Raw genomic sequence first — 17,029 nt, 5'->3', positions numbered from 1 at the left:
TGTTACATATTTTTATGATTAAACAAGGGGTTACAATAAGTTTAGTGATACCAGAAAATGTTTACCGATCTCCAAATTAAATTTTTTTATTACTGTATGTCTAAACATGTAAAATAGTAACGATATCCAAAAAAATCAACTTCGTACATTGTAAATAAATTCTTTTGATCATAACTTCGAAGAGTTAGTTTTTAATTACTAAGTTTAGCTACGATTACACATGATCATTTAGCTTTTGAAGAAATTGAATTAAAATAAAACTAAATTCAAGTAAAATAGATGCGTAATTTCTAACATTTACATAAACATCTCAGTTGTTTGCTTCTTGTTATAATACAAAATTACGACCCACCACCAAGATTGAAAAAAGTAGCTAGAACACAAAGTGTTATAACTTTATCTATGATTAAACGGATCATTTCACCTTTAAAGAAATCATAATCAGAATTCCCAACCTCGATAAAATTAGACAAAATTATTTTGTTTGCAATGACTTACGTGCTGATACCCCTTGCTACAATGGTCACTACTATGCTGCTATAACATATACTCTAATTGCGTGTACCCGTGTTCGATTCTTGTCAAAAGCAAAAAAACCAAAATTTTAATTGTGACAAACCATTTTATGAGATCATTTTAGTCATTAAAATATCAAAATGTTGATGCTTTCCTTCACTTTTAACTATGATTTTTGTAAGGTTAAAGACATACGAAGTATTACATGGAATCATTACCCATATATAGACGAATCATATGAGTACATGCATTTTTTTCCAAGACATAATAATTTTTTCGATGAAGCTACACATGATAATTAAACTCAAAGCCTAAACTTTATTGTTTACAACAAAATATATTGTTTGAAACAACATTATATTATTCATAATATCTGAAGATTAAACTACATCTAAGGGTTTCTGATATTCAAAAGATTGTTTGTTGCACGCATCTACCATTATAGTCCACATCATATTATTTTCGAAATAGCAAATCATTACTACCATATAACTGGATGAAAGATAACAATAATTGGATAAAATTTATGGATAAACTTACAAATAATCCCATAAAAAGATTAAATACATAAAGAAAGGAAGTATGATTCTGCATTTCTATTGAGATTAAAGTAGAATCTTTCCAAGTTTATCAAATCAGAATTTTTATTGGAATTAAAGATTCTTATTCTAAAGAATACATTGTTGGTTTATTAGATTTGAATTCAATTTGAATTTCTTAATTACAAACTTATAACATCTTAAATTAATTAATTTGGGATTTACCAATTGCAAATTCATTAATTTTGGATTTCTCAATTACAAAGTAACCACCGTGAATCCGCCCAAAGAATAGTTCCATTGCGCGACGCTTTTAGTGTACTCCAAAAGGTACGGTAGTGGAAAACGTGAATTAGATCTCTGGCGGCGCTTAAAAGCGTAGTAAGTCTGTAGCAACGCTAATCATATGTTTTACCGATGCAAAAGAATAGCGTCGTAATAGGGGGTAGCGGCACACGCAAAGAGAGCGCGTTTGAAAGCGTCAGTAAAAGCACTTGCGGCGATTTTATGCGTCGTAATAGACATTTATAAAGCGTCACTAGAAGCCTTTTCGGTACTAGTGAGCTAGATTTAAATAACTAACTAAGTTTGACTACGTTTACACGAGATCATTTAACTTTTGAAGAAATTAAATTTAAATAAAACCAAACTCAAGTAAAACAGATACGTAATTTCTAACATTTTCATAAACATGTAAGTTGTTTGTTTCTTGTTATAACGCAAAATGACGACCCACCGCCAAAATTGAAAAACACAATGTGTTATAGCTTTATCTATGATGAAAATGATCATTTCACCTTTTAAAAAAATCACATTTAGAATTCTCAACCTCGGTAAAATTAGACAAAAATATGTTTGTTTGCAATGACTTACGTGCTGATACCCCTTGCTACAATGGTCACTACTATACTGATATAACATATACTCTAACTGTGTGTGCTAGTGTTCGATTCTTGTCAAGAGCAAATAAAACAAATTTTTAATTGTGACAAACCCTTTTTATGGGATCATTTTGGTCATGAAAAGATCAAAATGTTGATGTTTTTCTTCACCTTTAACTATGATATTTTAAGTTTAAAGATATGAGTATCAGTACATGCATTTTCTTTCATTATCTATAGACGAATCATATGAGTACATGCATTTTTTTTTTCAAGACATAAAAAAAAGTTTTATGATGAAGCTACACATGATAATTAAACTCAAAGTCTAAACTTCATTGTTTACAACAAATACATTTTTTGAAAAACCATTATATTATTCATAATATCTGAAGCTTAAACTACATCTAAGAGTTTCTGATATGCAAAAGATTGTTCGCTGCACGCATATGTCATTACAGTCCACATCATATATTGTCGAAATAACATATCGTTACTGCCATATAACTGGATGAAAAGATAAACAAAATTGGATAAAATTTATGAATAAACTCACAAATGATCCCATAAACAAATTCAATACATAAAGAAAGGAAGTATTGTTTATTATCATTCCGTAAATACTAAAAAGAAACCATAAAACAATAATAACATAAAACAACAATTTCCCAAAGAAAAAAAAAGATCCACATATAAAGGATCGAACGCAGGTCTAGGGGCAGTGTAAAGATGATCATATAAACTTTGTTGTAACCAGTTTGGCAAGGGGTATCAACACATCCATTTGTGCTAGAAAATATATAATATATTTGAGATTTTGAGAATATAGATAAGGTTTTATAAGCAGCGAATGTTTATATTTCATAATACATCAAATGATCCCACGTATTAAAGTACATACTTATAAAATTTAATTTTCATTAAAAAAACATACGGAGTACTTCCTAGTAAAAATATAATAAAAAAGCTTTTTTTTTTTGCCAATAATCCTTTATTGAATCAGGACCGAATATTGTATTATTATCTATGATTAAAAAGGATGATTTCACCTTTAAAGAAATCTTAATCGAAATTCTCAAACTCCGTAAAATTATATTAAAAATTTTCGTTTGAAATGACATATGTGCTGATCCCTCTTGCTAAAGGGGTCACTACTACACTGCTATAACATCTACTCGATCTAACTGTGAGAACCTGTGCTTGATTCTTGACTAGAGAAAAAATAACCAAAATTTTAAATGTGATAAACCAAATTATGGGATCATTTTATTCAATAAAACATCAAACTTAATATTGAATGTTTTTTTCACCTTTAACTATGATTTTTTGGTAAATCGTTATCTTTATGGGGACTATCTGATAAATAATTTACCTCATTATAAAAAAGAGTTGGTTGTTAAAAATATAATTTATTTTTTAAAAATTATATACTACATATTTTTATGATTACACAAAGGCTTACAATAAAACTTAATGATACCAAATTTTCTTTATCAATCTCCAAATGAAATTTTTATTACCGTATGTCTAAACCTGTAAAATAGTAACGTTATCAAAAAATAATAACTCTGTATGTTGTAAATGAATTATTTAGATAAAACTTCGAAGAGTTAGCCTTTAATTACTAAGTTTGGCTAAGATTACACAAGATTATATAACTTTTGAAGAAACTAAATTTAAATAAAAATAAACTCAAGTAAAATAGATGTGAAACTCCTAACATTTTCATAAACATCTACTCAGTAAGTTGTTTACTTCTTGTTATAATACAAAATCATGACCCACCACCAAGATTAGAAAAGATAGCTAGAACACATGAATGTGTTATAATATTATCTACGATTATAAAGGATCATTTCACCTTTACATAAATCATATTTAGAATTCTCAAACTCGGTAAAATTAGATTAAAAGATTTATGTTTGCAATGACTTACGTGCTGATACCCCTTGCTACAATGGTCACTACTAAGCTGTTACAACATCTACTCTAACTGCGCAAACCCGTGTTCGATTCTTCTCAAGAGGATAAATAACCAAATTTTTAATTGCGGATCAAAACCATTTTACGGGATCATTTTAGTTATGAAAAGATCAAAATATTAGATAATATTTTGGTTACTCGTTTCCTTTATGGGGAATGCACTCATTGCTTTTATGGGGAATTAAAGATAATTAATTGATGATTGTTGGGAACTGAAAACAAATTTGAAATTCAAAATTAAAATTTCAAAATACATTTCAAATTTCAGTTTAAAATTTTCAAAAGAGATAGAATCTTTTAAAATTGAGGTGGCATATTATAAGTGGTGGTGTGCAAGATGCTCTTGCACACCTTGTGTACTTCTATCATCATCCCCCATATTGGACAATAATTTTTTTTTTTTTTAAGGAAATATTGGACAATAATCTAGTAGTTTCTGAAAATCAATTCGCCGCAAAATCCACGTCAGAAAACCCAAAATCCTAACCTCTTCGTTCGTCCCACAATATTCTTGTTCTTTTTCCTTTTTATTTTGAGGCAGAAAATTATCCATGTCTCCATTTACTATCCTTCTCTCCCCTCACCAAGCTCTTGGAGTTGCCATGTGAGTGTAGCAGGAGCAGAAGCAGCAACTTCCAAAAAATACTTTCTGTCTCCTCGCCATCAATGAAGCTTCAAGCTCAGCGAGGCGTTGACTACACTCCACGGCTTCTCCACCACTCCACCGCCGAACCTCGCCGTCATTTCTCGCCGGAAATTTCTCGATTACCGGCGAAAATTCGTGTTACTCGGCGAGTTTCAACCTCCAAATGCCGCCTATCCATCCAAAATTCTGGCGGAAATAACGAAGATTCCGGCGAAGTTAGCCGCGGAAGAAGAGGCATTGTTTTCACCCCATTTTTAGCCGTCGGAGCTAGTTTCCTTCGATCGGCGGTTGTTAAGGCGGATGAGAAGCTTCCGGAAACGCCGGTTATTCCTCCGCCTCCGGAAAAGAAGGAGGAGGAGATAACGTCGAGGATTTACGATGCGACGGCGATAGGAGAGCCGTTGGCGGTGGGGAAGGATAAGAGTAAGGTGTGGGAGAAGGTGATGAATGCGAGAATTGTGTATTTAGGCGAGGCGGAGCAAGTTCCGATAGGCGGCGATAAGGAGTTGGAGGTGGAGATTGTGAAGAATTTGAGGAAGAGATGTATTGAGAGTAACCGGACGATTTCTTTGGCTCTTGAAGCTTTTCCTTGTGATCTGCAGGAGCAGCTCAATCAGTTTATGGATAGAAGGTTGAATTTTTTACCTTTTAATTTGTGATGTGATTTTCTTCATTAGTCTGTTGTTATGTGAATGTGTTATCTTATACCTTATTACTTGAACTAATCTGAACTTATTCAAACAAAACTTGTTTGAACTTGTTCGAACAATACTTGTCTGAACTTGTTCGAACGGAACTTATATAAGTTATGAAGTATTATTAAGGGACTAATAATAATTTTGAACGGAAGTCATATACAGTATCAGTATAAGCCATGAATTGAAGATAAAAAGTGTTGAACTGGACTTCTGTGAACTTGTTAGGCATTAAATGAAACTTATATGAAATTATTAGACTGTAAATGGGAAGAGCATGGTATATAAGGGGATCTATTTGTTTCCAATTACCGTGAGTAGACTTGTGGAAAAAAATCGAATTCCTACTGGTTTGGTATGGTTGTAAGAGAATTTTCATGGTTTTGTCAATATGGTTTACCAGTAGTTAAGATAGTGCTTATAGGTACATTATGCCTTGGATATGCTTCTATTGTCTCCCATTCGTTGTACTTACCGGTGAGCCTCGTATGAATTAAAAAGTTGCCTCTCTGGAATTTAGCCTGCAAGCCCTTGAAATTTAAGCTTGGGAATACTATTATGCTTTGATGGGTTTCTAGTGATTGTGGCCTTGTTGGACAGTTGGCTTTTAGCCGGTGTATGGATTGTTTTTGCGTTTTTGGCTGTGTAGCTTATTCCTGTTGTCAAATAGTTAAAAAAATATGTTTGATAAAGACTTTCGAACTAGCTGATTAGCTAACAGCCAACGACTGATTTTACTTAACATTTTGTAAATATCTAATGCTAATAGCTAAATAAAACAACCAATACAAACAGCTCATGCTACCAGCTGGTCACTTGGTCAGATAAGCAAATTGCTCCAGCCAGTGTGTAACCATATAACTGAGACACCGTAGAAGGTCATGTTTAGTGGTGGATTAGAGTAGGAAGCTGACGATCTTATTGCGTGTTGTCAATTGTAAAGTGCAGTTCAGAAACCAGTCTCACAAGTCTGTCATATCACTCACAAGTCTCAGCCTCGTAGGTTTCAGGGTGTCAATTATCTGTAACCCTGGATCTCATTGTGTATTATATAATCTACTTCATACGAACTTATGCACGAATATACCATTGGTCTTCCAGTTGCTTCTTAGCAAGAACTCCAATTTCTGAAAAGTTTATAAAACATGCCTCTATTTTGACAGGATAGATGGGGACACCTTGAGGTCTTATACGGCACACTGGCCACCTGAGCGATGGCAGGAATATGAACCTCTTTTAGGTTACTGCCGTGATAATGAAGTTCGCCTGGTTGCTTGTGGTGCTCCACTTGAGGTGCTTTCTTTTATACTTGATTTTTTGGGAATTTTTTCAAGAGCTTATCTTAATGGTTTAGCTGAAACTCCTACCTCCAAGGCTGTACCGAATGCAGTTAAAACTTATCAATGGAGGACATAATTATTAATATTGGGTATCACTTTCCCCTTAGAGATTACATTCTGAATAACTGAACTATCCAAGAGAGGAATTTCATTGAATGTTAGTATACAACTTTAAGATATCCAAGTCTGGCCCCTCTGGGATAATGTAAAGCCATTTGTCTACCTAACATAAGTATGTTTTTTCCTGAAAAGTTTTGTTTCAACATGTTAAGCAATCAGAAAATTATGCTTTGCGTTGTGTTCATTACTTTTGCTCCTCTATTCCCTCACCCCCCCCCCCCCCCCCCCCCAATACCCCCACAACAATAACAACAACAACAACAACAACAACAGTCCCAAAATGATTTTTATTTGGGTCGGCAGCTTTTGCTTCTCTATTCCCCCCCCCCCCCCCCCCCCCAAAAAAAAGTATCCAAATGAAATTGCAGTTGTATTAAAGGGTTCCTTTAGTTTTAGTAGATGCCCATATCATGCTTTTTTGTGGATGTAGGTGCGGGTGTGCAAATGTGTTAGAAGTGTTACCATGCAGTCTCTCCCTTTTATTTTATTTTTCCATTTTTTAACGGCTTTAAGCTAAATTTTGATACAACTAGGTAATGAGGACTGTCCAAGCTGAAGGCATTGGTGGACTTTCAGTTGCTGATCGTAAAAAATACACTCCTCCGGCTGGTTCGGGATTTACATCAGGCTTTAATGCCTTTTCACGCAAATCAAAAGAGCTGACCTCTTTAAATGAGGCATTAACTTATGGACCGAGCTCATATCTCACAGTACAAGCTAGGGCTGTTGAGGATTATACTGTGGCTCAGGTCATTCTGCAAGCAGTGTCAGACGGAGGAGCTTCTGGGTTGCTTGTTGTTATCACAGGTGCAAGTCATGTCATATATGGACCTCGAGGCACAGGGATTCCAGCAAGAATTTCAAAGAAGATGCAAAAGAAGAACCAAGTGGTTATGCTACTCAACCCAGAAAGGCAATCTATAAGAAGAGAAGGAGAAGTTCCTGTGGCTGATTTCTTATTGTACTCTGCTGCTAGACCTTGCAGTAGAAATTGTTTTGATCGCGCTGAAATTGCACGTGTAATGAATGCTGCTGGCAGGAGAAGAGATGCGCTTCCTCAGGTAACTAGCTCTTATTGGCATTACTTAAAACAGATTATTTCTTGACTGCTGTTTAATACCAGTCAGATTCAGACTAAGTAATTTGGTCTGCTACTTTGCTCATGCTATTTCTGTAATTCTGTTGCATGCTCCTGACTTTATTTGTTGGGATTTAAGACGTATACGGCGTACTCCCCAAGAGAAACATCCACCAGGAGTCGTGAGCCGACATTTGTCGATCTCAAAGAGATCAAAGTGTCAATCTGTTGTCATTTTGTTCTCCACCCGCTTCTGATGTCTGTGAAAGTGTGAAGAGGAAATTTCTTCTCCAATTACTGGGATGCCTACAACTGTCAGATTTATTTAGATTTCTGTACATGTGAAACTATGAGTTGGAAAAGTGATATCTTGATGACTACGTGAGAAATACAAATTGGTTCCATGCTTTGCTACCACAATTTGTTTATCAACAAGCTTGCTATTTGTAGGGATCTGAATTAGTTTTTGCAGTCCTTACCTACATCTGAAATTTGCTATCTGTGGATCATCAAACATTAGAATGAATGCCACATGAATGTGAAATAGCAGCTTCTCTGCAGCTTTATCAACATGAAGATACTTCATGTTAATTGAGTAAGTGGTAACACAAAGTTTTAGTTGACACCTTGGACACATGCAAGAGATCTCTTGTAAAATAATTGAAGGAAATACGTATTTCAATATCTAATCAACATGTTTCATGATTCTTTTCCTGAATTGAAGTTATGCCATGGTTACTGCATACGGCGCATGTTTTCTTATATCAAGTAATCAACAATGTTATTAGCAATTAGTATTAGGCGTTTGTTTCTCGAGCATCATTCTTTGACCTGATCAATAATTTTAAAATGTCTCTCAGGACCTTCAGGAAGGACTTGATCTTGGTCTTGTCTCTCCAGAGGTGCTACAAAACTTCTTTGATTTGGAGCAGTATCCCATTATATCGGAACTTACTCATCGGTTCCAGGTAAGCTAGTTATCAGAGTGAATGCTTACCGTGCGTAGAATACTTCTCTTCATATCTATTTTGTTTATTATCAAGGCTAGAGGTGACCAGAACTCATGATGTATGTGCCTTCTGTGCAGGGTTTCAGAGAAAGGTTATTAGCAGATCCAAAATTTTTAAACAAATTAGCCATTGAAGAAACTATATCGATGACGACGACTCTGTTCGCACAGTATGAGAAACGCAAAGAAAATTTCTTCCTGGAACTTGACTACGTCATTACTGACTCGCTCAGGGGAGCTGTAGTTGATTTCTTTACTGTGTGGCTTCCAGCCCCAACTCTTTCTTTCTTATCTTTTAGTGATGAGATGGGTACATCTAACAGTATGGATTCTTTAAAAGGTTTGCTGGGATCCATCCCAGACAACGCTTTCCAAAAGAGTCCTGTTGGGAGAAACTGGAACCTGAATCACCGGCTTGCTTCAGTGCTTGTCGGCGGTCTGAAACTTGCTGGAGTTGGATTTGTTTCTAGCATTGGAGCTGTTGCTTCTTCAAATATCTTATATGCAGCACGTAAATACCTCAATCCATCTCTGGACACAAATCAGGCGGTAAAAAGATCACCGATTCTAAAAACTGCTGTTGTCTATAGTAGCTTTCTTGGAACATCAGCAAACCTCCGATATCAGGTGACTGACCTTTGTTTTATCTAATAGATATAACTTTGATTCACATCATGCAAGTATTTGTTGTTACCTTCACAGATACTTCCAAGTGCATGCAAGGTGCAAATTTATGTACCATCTCTTGGTAGCATTGTATTTAGTTAATTACCAAACAGGGATATCAATTCTACATTTGAAAGATTGTACATAGGGCCTCATCATATGCCAATGAAGTATTTGTCTTACTTATCTATTTTGTAAAGTTCATAGTGTATGTGTGAATACTATATTTACTAGGGATTGCTTTGTGATCATATATTGGAAAATGGAAATGCTGGTTCATTCACATTAGTATATACTCCATTTGCTTGTGCTGCTGTACATAAAAAATTTCAGGATTAATGAATCATTGTAACCGTTATCTGAGATCCTTTGCAAGGAGCTGTTATTTTTAAGAAACCGTTTAAATGTATCCCAGAGTTGTATCTCATTCTGTTCACAAACAAGTTTAAGTTACCTGCAATTAAATAATGACTGTCTTAGTCTTGGATTGATTATATTAAGCAGGAACTGGCATAGTTCATAATAAGGAAGGAGAAGACTCGATTGTGATTTCTTTATATTTGTATTGTTCAGATGTTATCTGTTAATAATGTCAGAATTATTGCTGCAGATTATTGCTGGTGTAATTGAGCATCGAATATCTGAACTTCTACCTTCTCAAACGTTGCTTGTAAATGCGCTATCCTTCTGTGCAAGAGTGATCAATTCCTACTGGGGCACCCAGGTTAGCTTACATTTTCATTATCAGAAGCATTCCCATTCAATCATATAGAAGTACAAATCTTGCGTAATTCTTAGTTCACTCTTGATCTTGACTGTTAATGGATTACGGGGAACCCCCACACCTTTCTTCGTATCTAGTTCAATTTTTTTAATAATACTCCGTGAACTTGCTCCAATACGTGCATATCTTTAGCATCCTTGGCACTAGATGTGTGTTGCTTTGGCAAACTTAATCACATTATTGGTGTGTTTTTAGTTCATGGCTTGCTTAATGGAGTCTATTGGTAATATCACTGCATATTGCTTTGCTACCAATGCAGAAATCTGCCAACTCTCTGGACTCTGTACTTCACCCAATTAACCGTCCCATACTGGGTAACTCTTTGAAAATACAAAATAATAGGGGAACATGCATCTATTGCATTAGTCACATATATAATGCTTGTGCATAATTTGAATGCAATTTCAACTATATTGTGACAGAAAACATATTTATTACTAACTATATGAATTAAAGGGAACATACTTACAATGTTGTTTGGTTAAATCTGCAGCAATGGATTGATTTGGCACGTTATTCTGGGCTGCAGACTCGCAGCGTCGAATCATCTCCCGATGCTTCCGATTCGGTTGAAGTTTCTTCCATCAAATGCGATAGCTCAGATGAAACCAATGTGAACGACGTTAAAAATCAGTGAGCTTACATTTTGATTGCATCTGTGATACTTGTATGTAATTCATGTGCTGATGCCTAGATCTATAGATGACTAAAGCATGGCTTTCAAGAAAGCGATTCTTTCCCTCCTAGTATATAATTTTTTTGTATGATATCACAGGAGAGTGGCATGCTCACATCACTGGATAAATTCATAAAATTAATATAGTTCCCACTGTTACATAATCAACAAATTTTTATGTAAAGCCAATATCATGTTGTGCTTCAGTCCCCCATCCCACCCCCCCCCCCCCCCCCCCCCTCGCTTAATTTTACAGGAAGCCTGAATTTGCACTGGGTCCCCTATGTGGTTTTCAAGTGTCCAATTATGCTTGATGTTTAAAACGAACACAGAGTTAGCTAGTACATTTTTAATGATCGGTTGCGCGAATCTATCGCCTTGTTTGGCAATTGATTGTCGCCTTATCGGTTGTTGGCTGGCTTACTTGGAGTCAAAGATGGTCAACGTGGTGGGTTGGGTGGGTGGTCGGGGATAATTGACACACGGTCGCCTCAATTATTCTGGGGTGGGTCGAGTCGTGCACTGTGTCGAAAAAAACGGACACAGTACATGATGGCTCGTGGTTACGTGGGTCGTGGGTAAGGTGGGTTGTGCGGGTCTGATGAGTTTGGTAGGTTACGACATATGTGATTCCGATGGGTCAGGTGGGTTTGGTAGGTTTACATGAGTTTAAGGAACTGGTTTTGGTCAGGTGGGTTTGGGTGATTAATTAAGCGTTAAAAAGTTATAAATTTTGTATGAACTTAAATTAATTATTTTTTATGTTATTCTCTTACTCACATAAATGTGGTTAATGTATATTTACACAATAAAATTAGAATTTATTAGCATTTTAAACATACAAAATTGTTTAAATTATGATGAGTGCGGGTTGTGTTCGTGTGTTGTGTGGGTTGTAGACCTGTCAACTTTCGACCCGACCCGAAAATCGACCCGAAAATCGACTCGAACCCGACCCGAAAGTACTGGGTCTTGAACAAGATTTTGTGACCCGTAACCCGATTTTATCCGAATTCGAGCAACCTGAAAAGTAATGTGTTAAAACCCGATCAAATGTGTTTTGGACCCGACCGATTGAAAATCATTGTATTTACAGTAAAAATTGAGATTATAAGAAATTCTAAACATTCTTTTTACTATTGTTGTTTGTAATATGATTTTAATTTGAATTATACGTCATTTTATGGTTGAATTTGACTAAATATAAACTTGTGTAGGAAAACTTGTTAATTTGTGCCCATATTTTTATATATTTATCACCTAAATAAATGAAAATATAATCTCTCAACCCGTTGGGTCGACCCGAACCCGAAAGTTCTGGGTCTTGAACAACCATTTGTACACTCGAACCCTAAAGTGGCCGACCCGGTCCAACCCGAACCCGAAAATAATTTTTTACAACCCGACCCGACCGACCCGTTTGACAGGTCTAGTGGGATGGGTTCGTGTGTTGGGTTGGTGGGTTAGATGTGTCGTGGAGGGTTGTGTCGGGTCCGAAGGGAAGGTCGAAATGGGTTGTGTTGAAAGTTAGACCCACAACACATCAAAAAAATATCCGGGTTAGGCGGGTTGTTTCATGATCATAAGTGTGTCCGACCCACGTGACTCATTATGGGTTGTGTCAGGGTGGGCTGGGTCAAATCCAACGCACTGACCATGTAACACCCCGACAATTCTCTCTTTTCTAAAATAATCTTTTAATATAAAACGTAGAGAATTATCAAGGCATTATCGCCCGTGTGAAAACGTAACGGCTTATTCAGAATTTTGCAGCGGAAAACATAAAACTAACTTTAGGTTTATAAATAATCTATTACAGATTTAGTCCCCAAAAATCATCCAACGAAAATAAGGAAATATAAATAGTACGACAAGTTTAAAGTCCCAATTAACAAACCCAAGTTAACTTAGCAAATCAAAACTAAATATAAGCTCTCTATTCCCGATCCCAATGATGCAACATCTTCAAACCTGCAGATGGACAATGCTTATTGATCCTTAGAGACTGCTCACCAAAGATTGGGTCATCACAGGATCAATAAGGCATAGCCATGATCAACATGCACAAGCAAAAGCACGTAATCAGCAAAGCTGAGTACTACATACTAAATCAATAATAATCCTAACATGATTCTATTAAACGTACAATCCTAACATGGTACTAAATAAAACATAAGCAAGGATAATCAAGATATATTGACTTGAAAACTATATTTGACTGAACTAGACCTTTGTATCATTAACATTATTTTAATTGAAATAGTCAATGGACTGAGTTGTCTACTAGAAACTTCTTCTTCTTCACTAAGGAAGACGAGGTACGGGCGCGACTCCGTAAACCCCAATGACCTGCGATATCGAGGGACTTTTAAATAAAAATAGAACCGGTGATCAATCCGGCCCCAGAAAAAGCCATAGGCTACCCATGACCCCAACTCCTGATTGTCCGTCACTTTAGACGTGCACAGTCTAAAGCTATTGCTACTCATTTTCACTTTACATGACTTAACTTTTAATACTTGGTTATGACTCATCAAACATAAATATTATATTCAACAAGTAAACACAACTTCTTTTATCTTTGAATTAAACCAGTGATCACAGAGACGTCACACAAGACTTATTCCAATTAATTCAACCTTTCCTTTGATACTGATAAACCCCTCTATATGGGTATAAGGTTTCAACTTACTAAACAAGGTCCTCGGCCCTTATAAAGTAGTGAAAAGCTAAAAGGGAACAATGAACAATCGATCTGAATCAACATATATAATAATTTAATGTTCCCAACCAGCATGTTCGCATCAATCATCCATACCAACATGCTATAATTCTCATAACGAAATATATATGCTTAACATGTCCATCCAACAATATTAAACATGCACTTTCAACATAATCTAGTTCATCAACAATTTCAACATAACCAAGTTCCTTAATCATTTCAACATAACGAAGTTCATGAATCATTTCAACATGGTTTCCACAAATCACACACATTCCAAGCACACAGGTATGTACGTACCTTGTGTAGACAAACTGATAGGCCACTTTAACGAATTCAAAAGTCGCCCACAAAGAATTCTCCGCCTAAAATAATCAAGAAACGTACCCAAATCAATTCCTAATAATTTACAGCAACACTAACGTATTCTAAATACATCCTAAACCTATTTAGAACATTCCCCAATATCGAAACTTAATTAAATAATCTCCAAGCATAATAACTATTAAACTAATGATCCCAAAACGTTCTAAACTCCAATAAAACATCCCTTTTAAAATTTCCAGCAATATAGAATAATTTCAAACGTCCACAAAACATAATCAACGTTCTTAAAATCGTAAAAATAATAGCTTTAATAATATATAGTCATTCTATTATGATTTAATCATTAAAAACCTTAAAAATTCACACTTTAATAATTAAAAACTCTTATTTCAATTCAATTATGTAATCTGAAAATTAAATTATTAATTAAGCATAGTATATAATCTGAAAATCTAACTTAATCATAAAAGCTTATAATTTATATTCAAGAAACATGAATTAAATTATTAAAACTCCATTAAAACCCTAACTTAACGTAATTAACAAATCTGAAAATAATTAAATTAGTTTCAACAACATATAATCTGAAATTTCATAACTTAATCATAAAAATCATAAATTTAATTCAAGAAACATAAATTAATTTAATAAACAAAATTAAAATAATTAGCTACTTAGGGTTTAAGAAATAACCAAAAAGAGAAGAGAGAGAGAGCTGGCCGGCGGCAGGGGCGGCGGCAGCGAGGGAGTTGAGCGGCGGAGGGAGCTGGGCGGTCGCGGAGCTAGGCGACGCAGCAGGTGGCTGCAGGTGGTCGCGGTGGTGGTTGCACGTGGCTGAGCAAGAAACAGAGAAGCAACAAGTGGAGAGATGAAGGAGGGCGGTGGCTGGTCCTTTCGGCGGCGGCGATACAGAGGGTACGGCGAAGGGCGACCGGTGGTCTGGTGATTGGTTGCCGGCAGTCGAGAGCTTGGTGGTTGCTGGGATTGCTGTCGGTGGTGGTGAGAGAAGTACGTAGAGGAGGAGGGAACTCCACGCGAATTGAAAGAGGAAGAGAGTAAGGGAGGGCGCCGACTGGTTGACGGCAGCGGTGCAGCCAGGGGCGTGGTTGGTCGACGATGGTGGCTGAAGCAGAGTTGTGTGGTGGTGGTGGCTGAAGCAAAGGGTGTAAGAGTTCACGTGAATTCTTGAAGAGGGTTTAAGGGTTTTTCTGCTTTTCTTTTCACGTGAAGGAGAGGAGAGGATTGAGAGTTTTACATGAATTTGGAATATGGGTAAGGGATGTGGGTTTACTTATTTTGGGCTTTGCTAACTTGGGCTAGGATTAGAATTAAGTTTGGTATTTGAATTCAACACCGCTTAAGATTGGTTTCTAAATTCAATCGATTTTCGTAATTTAAATTCTTTTTAACTTAAAATTCTAAAATTATTCTTTATTGCACAAACCGTTAAAATATTTAGAATATACTTAAATAAAATTAAATATACATTAAATATATAATAAAGTTCTAAAATCGTTAAATATTTAGAACGTACTTAAAATAAAATAAATATACGTTAATTATATATTTATTACTTAAAATTCATAAATTCTATTTAAATATAAATAATGTACGTTAAAATATATTAATAAAATTTATAAATTTACGGGGGATTACAATCTACCCCTCTTAAAAGAAGTTTCGTCCCGAAACTTGACACGAAATTTCCCACATTTTCCCCCAAAAGCTTTTAACTCATTCTTAATAGAGAAGTACTCGTGCCACCTATGTGCACTCTTTTGCCAACTCAAAGCTGTTTGTGTTACTCATGAACACCTTTTCTTATGCGGAGAGTCTATTTGTTTTGCCTAAACTTGTAAAATTTGCTAAAATACGCATAAAATGCATAAAAATACCATAAAAATAGGTAAAAAGCGCGAATTTCTATCGCATTCTACCCCCCTTAAAGAAAACGAGTTACGCCCTCGTAACTCACATCAGGGAATAGCTAACCAAAATTCTCTTTCGACGAATTCTATTCTCAAAATTCCTATTTCATTAAAACTACTAACTTTAGACTTTTCACAACAGATGACGAAACAAAAGAACAAGTCACCCACGAACTAAATAATGCTTAACTTGTGCGGAGTAAATAGAAAAAGTACCAGAATCTATATCGGTAGATCGTTCATCCTCATTCTGATTCATCATGTACAATTTTCCTGGAGTTTTATTCGGGTTGTTGTTATCATTTGCAGGCTTATTATAGTTCTTTTGATTGTTTTGTGCCCCTCCAGGCTTTGAATTTTGAGCTCCAGACTGGTTAAACTTCACTTGGTTTCCACCTCCATTACTATTTTGTTCCTTTCTGTGCTTAGTGAAGCACTCATACTCTCTATGCCCCCTTTTCTGACAATAGTTGCAGGTCACTAATTCTCCTTTGCAGTTCTTACCAGGGTGATTGTTACTGCACATCTTGCAATGATGCACTCTCTCAGATGAGTTCGAGTTGTTGTGGTGCCCCTGATTGTTTCCTCCTTGGAAATTTCCATTTCCATTCCCATTTCCGTTTCTATTCCTTTTAAAGTTTTCTTGGTTACCCCCAGCATTAAAATCTTTCCTCTTTTCCCCAATTACCACAGTTTTCTTTTCCCTTCTAGACTGCAGACCATAAATATGAGCAGCTCTCCCATACACTATGTCTAAGGAAGTAAAAGTTTCTCCACCTAATCCCAGTTGAATTTCATCCGTCAGCCCTTGCTCAAACCTTTGAGCCTTTAGCTCCTCAGTAGCTACCACCTCAGGTGCAAACCTCGATAAAGCTATAAACTTGCTATAGTATTCAGCAATAGTCATATTCCCCATCCTAAGGTTGATAAACTCCTGCGCTTTCTGCTTTCTCATAAAAGGAGGATAAAACTTCTCCCTCAAGGCAACAATAAATGAATCCCAATTGAATCCCTCAACAGCACTTAGTCTATTTCCATTTTCTTTCCACCATAAATCGGCTTCATCTTTTAGATATAGGACAGCTTGACTTACTCTCATACTCCCAGGGCAACTCA

At 35.8% G+C, this 17,029-nt stretch overlaps 1 protein-coding gene across 1 annotated transcript; it reads left to right on the top strand.

Moving 5' to 3' along the window:
- Nucleotides 1–4,444: 4,444 nt before the first annotated feature.
- LOC110795158 (protein RETICULATA-RELATED 6, chloroplastic) lies at nucleotides 4,445–11,105 on the top strand. Its single transcript, XM_022000140.2, has 7 exons — nucleotides 4,445–5,196; nucleotides 6,424–6,553; nucleotides 7,254–7,781; nucleotides 8,659–8,766; nucleotides 8,886–9,434; nucleotides 10,084–10,197; nucleotides 10,751–11,105. The coding sequence occupies exons 1-7, from the start codon at nucleotides 4,586–4,588 to the stop codon at nucleotides 10,892–10,894; spliced, it is 2,184 nt and encodes a 727-aa protein (XP_021855832.1). The 5' UTR covers nucleotides 4,445–4,585; the 3' UTR covers nucleotides 10,895–11,105.
- Nucleotides 11,106–17,029: the final 5,924 nt, after the last annotated feature.

Source organism: Spinacia oleracea, chromosome 1 (assembly GCF_020520425.1).
Source record: "Spinacia oleracea cultivar Varoflay chromosome 1, BTI_SOV_V1, whole genome shotgun sequence".
NCBI classification, from domain to species: Eukaryota; Viridiplantae; Streptophyta; class Magnoliopsida; order Caryophyllales; family Amaranthaceae; genus Spinacia; species Spinacia oleracea.
The sequence above is the reverse complement of the archived record's forward strand: the minus strand, read 5'-3'. Positions and strand labels throughout refer to the sequence as shown.

Excerpts from the sequence above, each read along its gene's own strand:
- LOC110795158 (XM_022000140.2), top strand. The coding sequence starts at position 4,586 with ATGAAGCTTCAAGCTCAGCGAGGCGTTGACTACACTCCACGGCTTCTC. Across the intron at positions 6,554-7,253 it reads CTTGTGGTGCTCCACTTGAG|GTAATGAGGACTGTCCAAGC; the intron begins GTGCTTTCTTTT and ends TGATACAACTAG. Across the intron at positions 7,782-8,658 it reads GAAGAGATGCGCTTCCTCAG|GACCTTCAGGAAGGACTTGA; the intron begins GTAACTAGCTCT and ends AATGTCTCTCAG.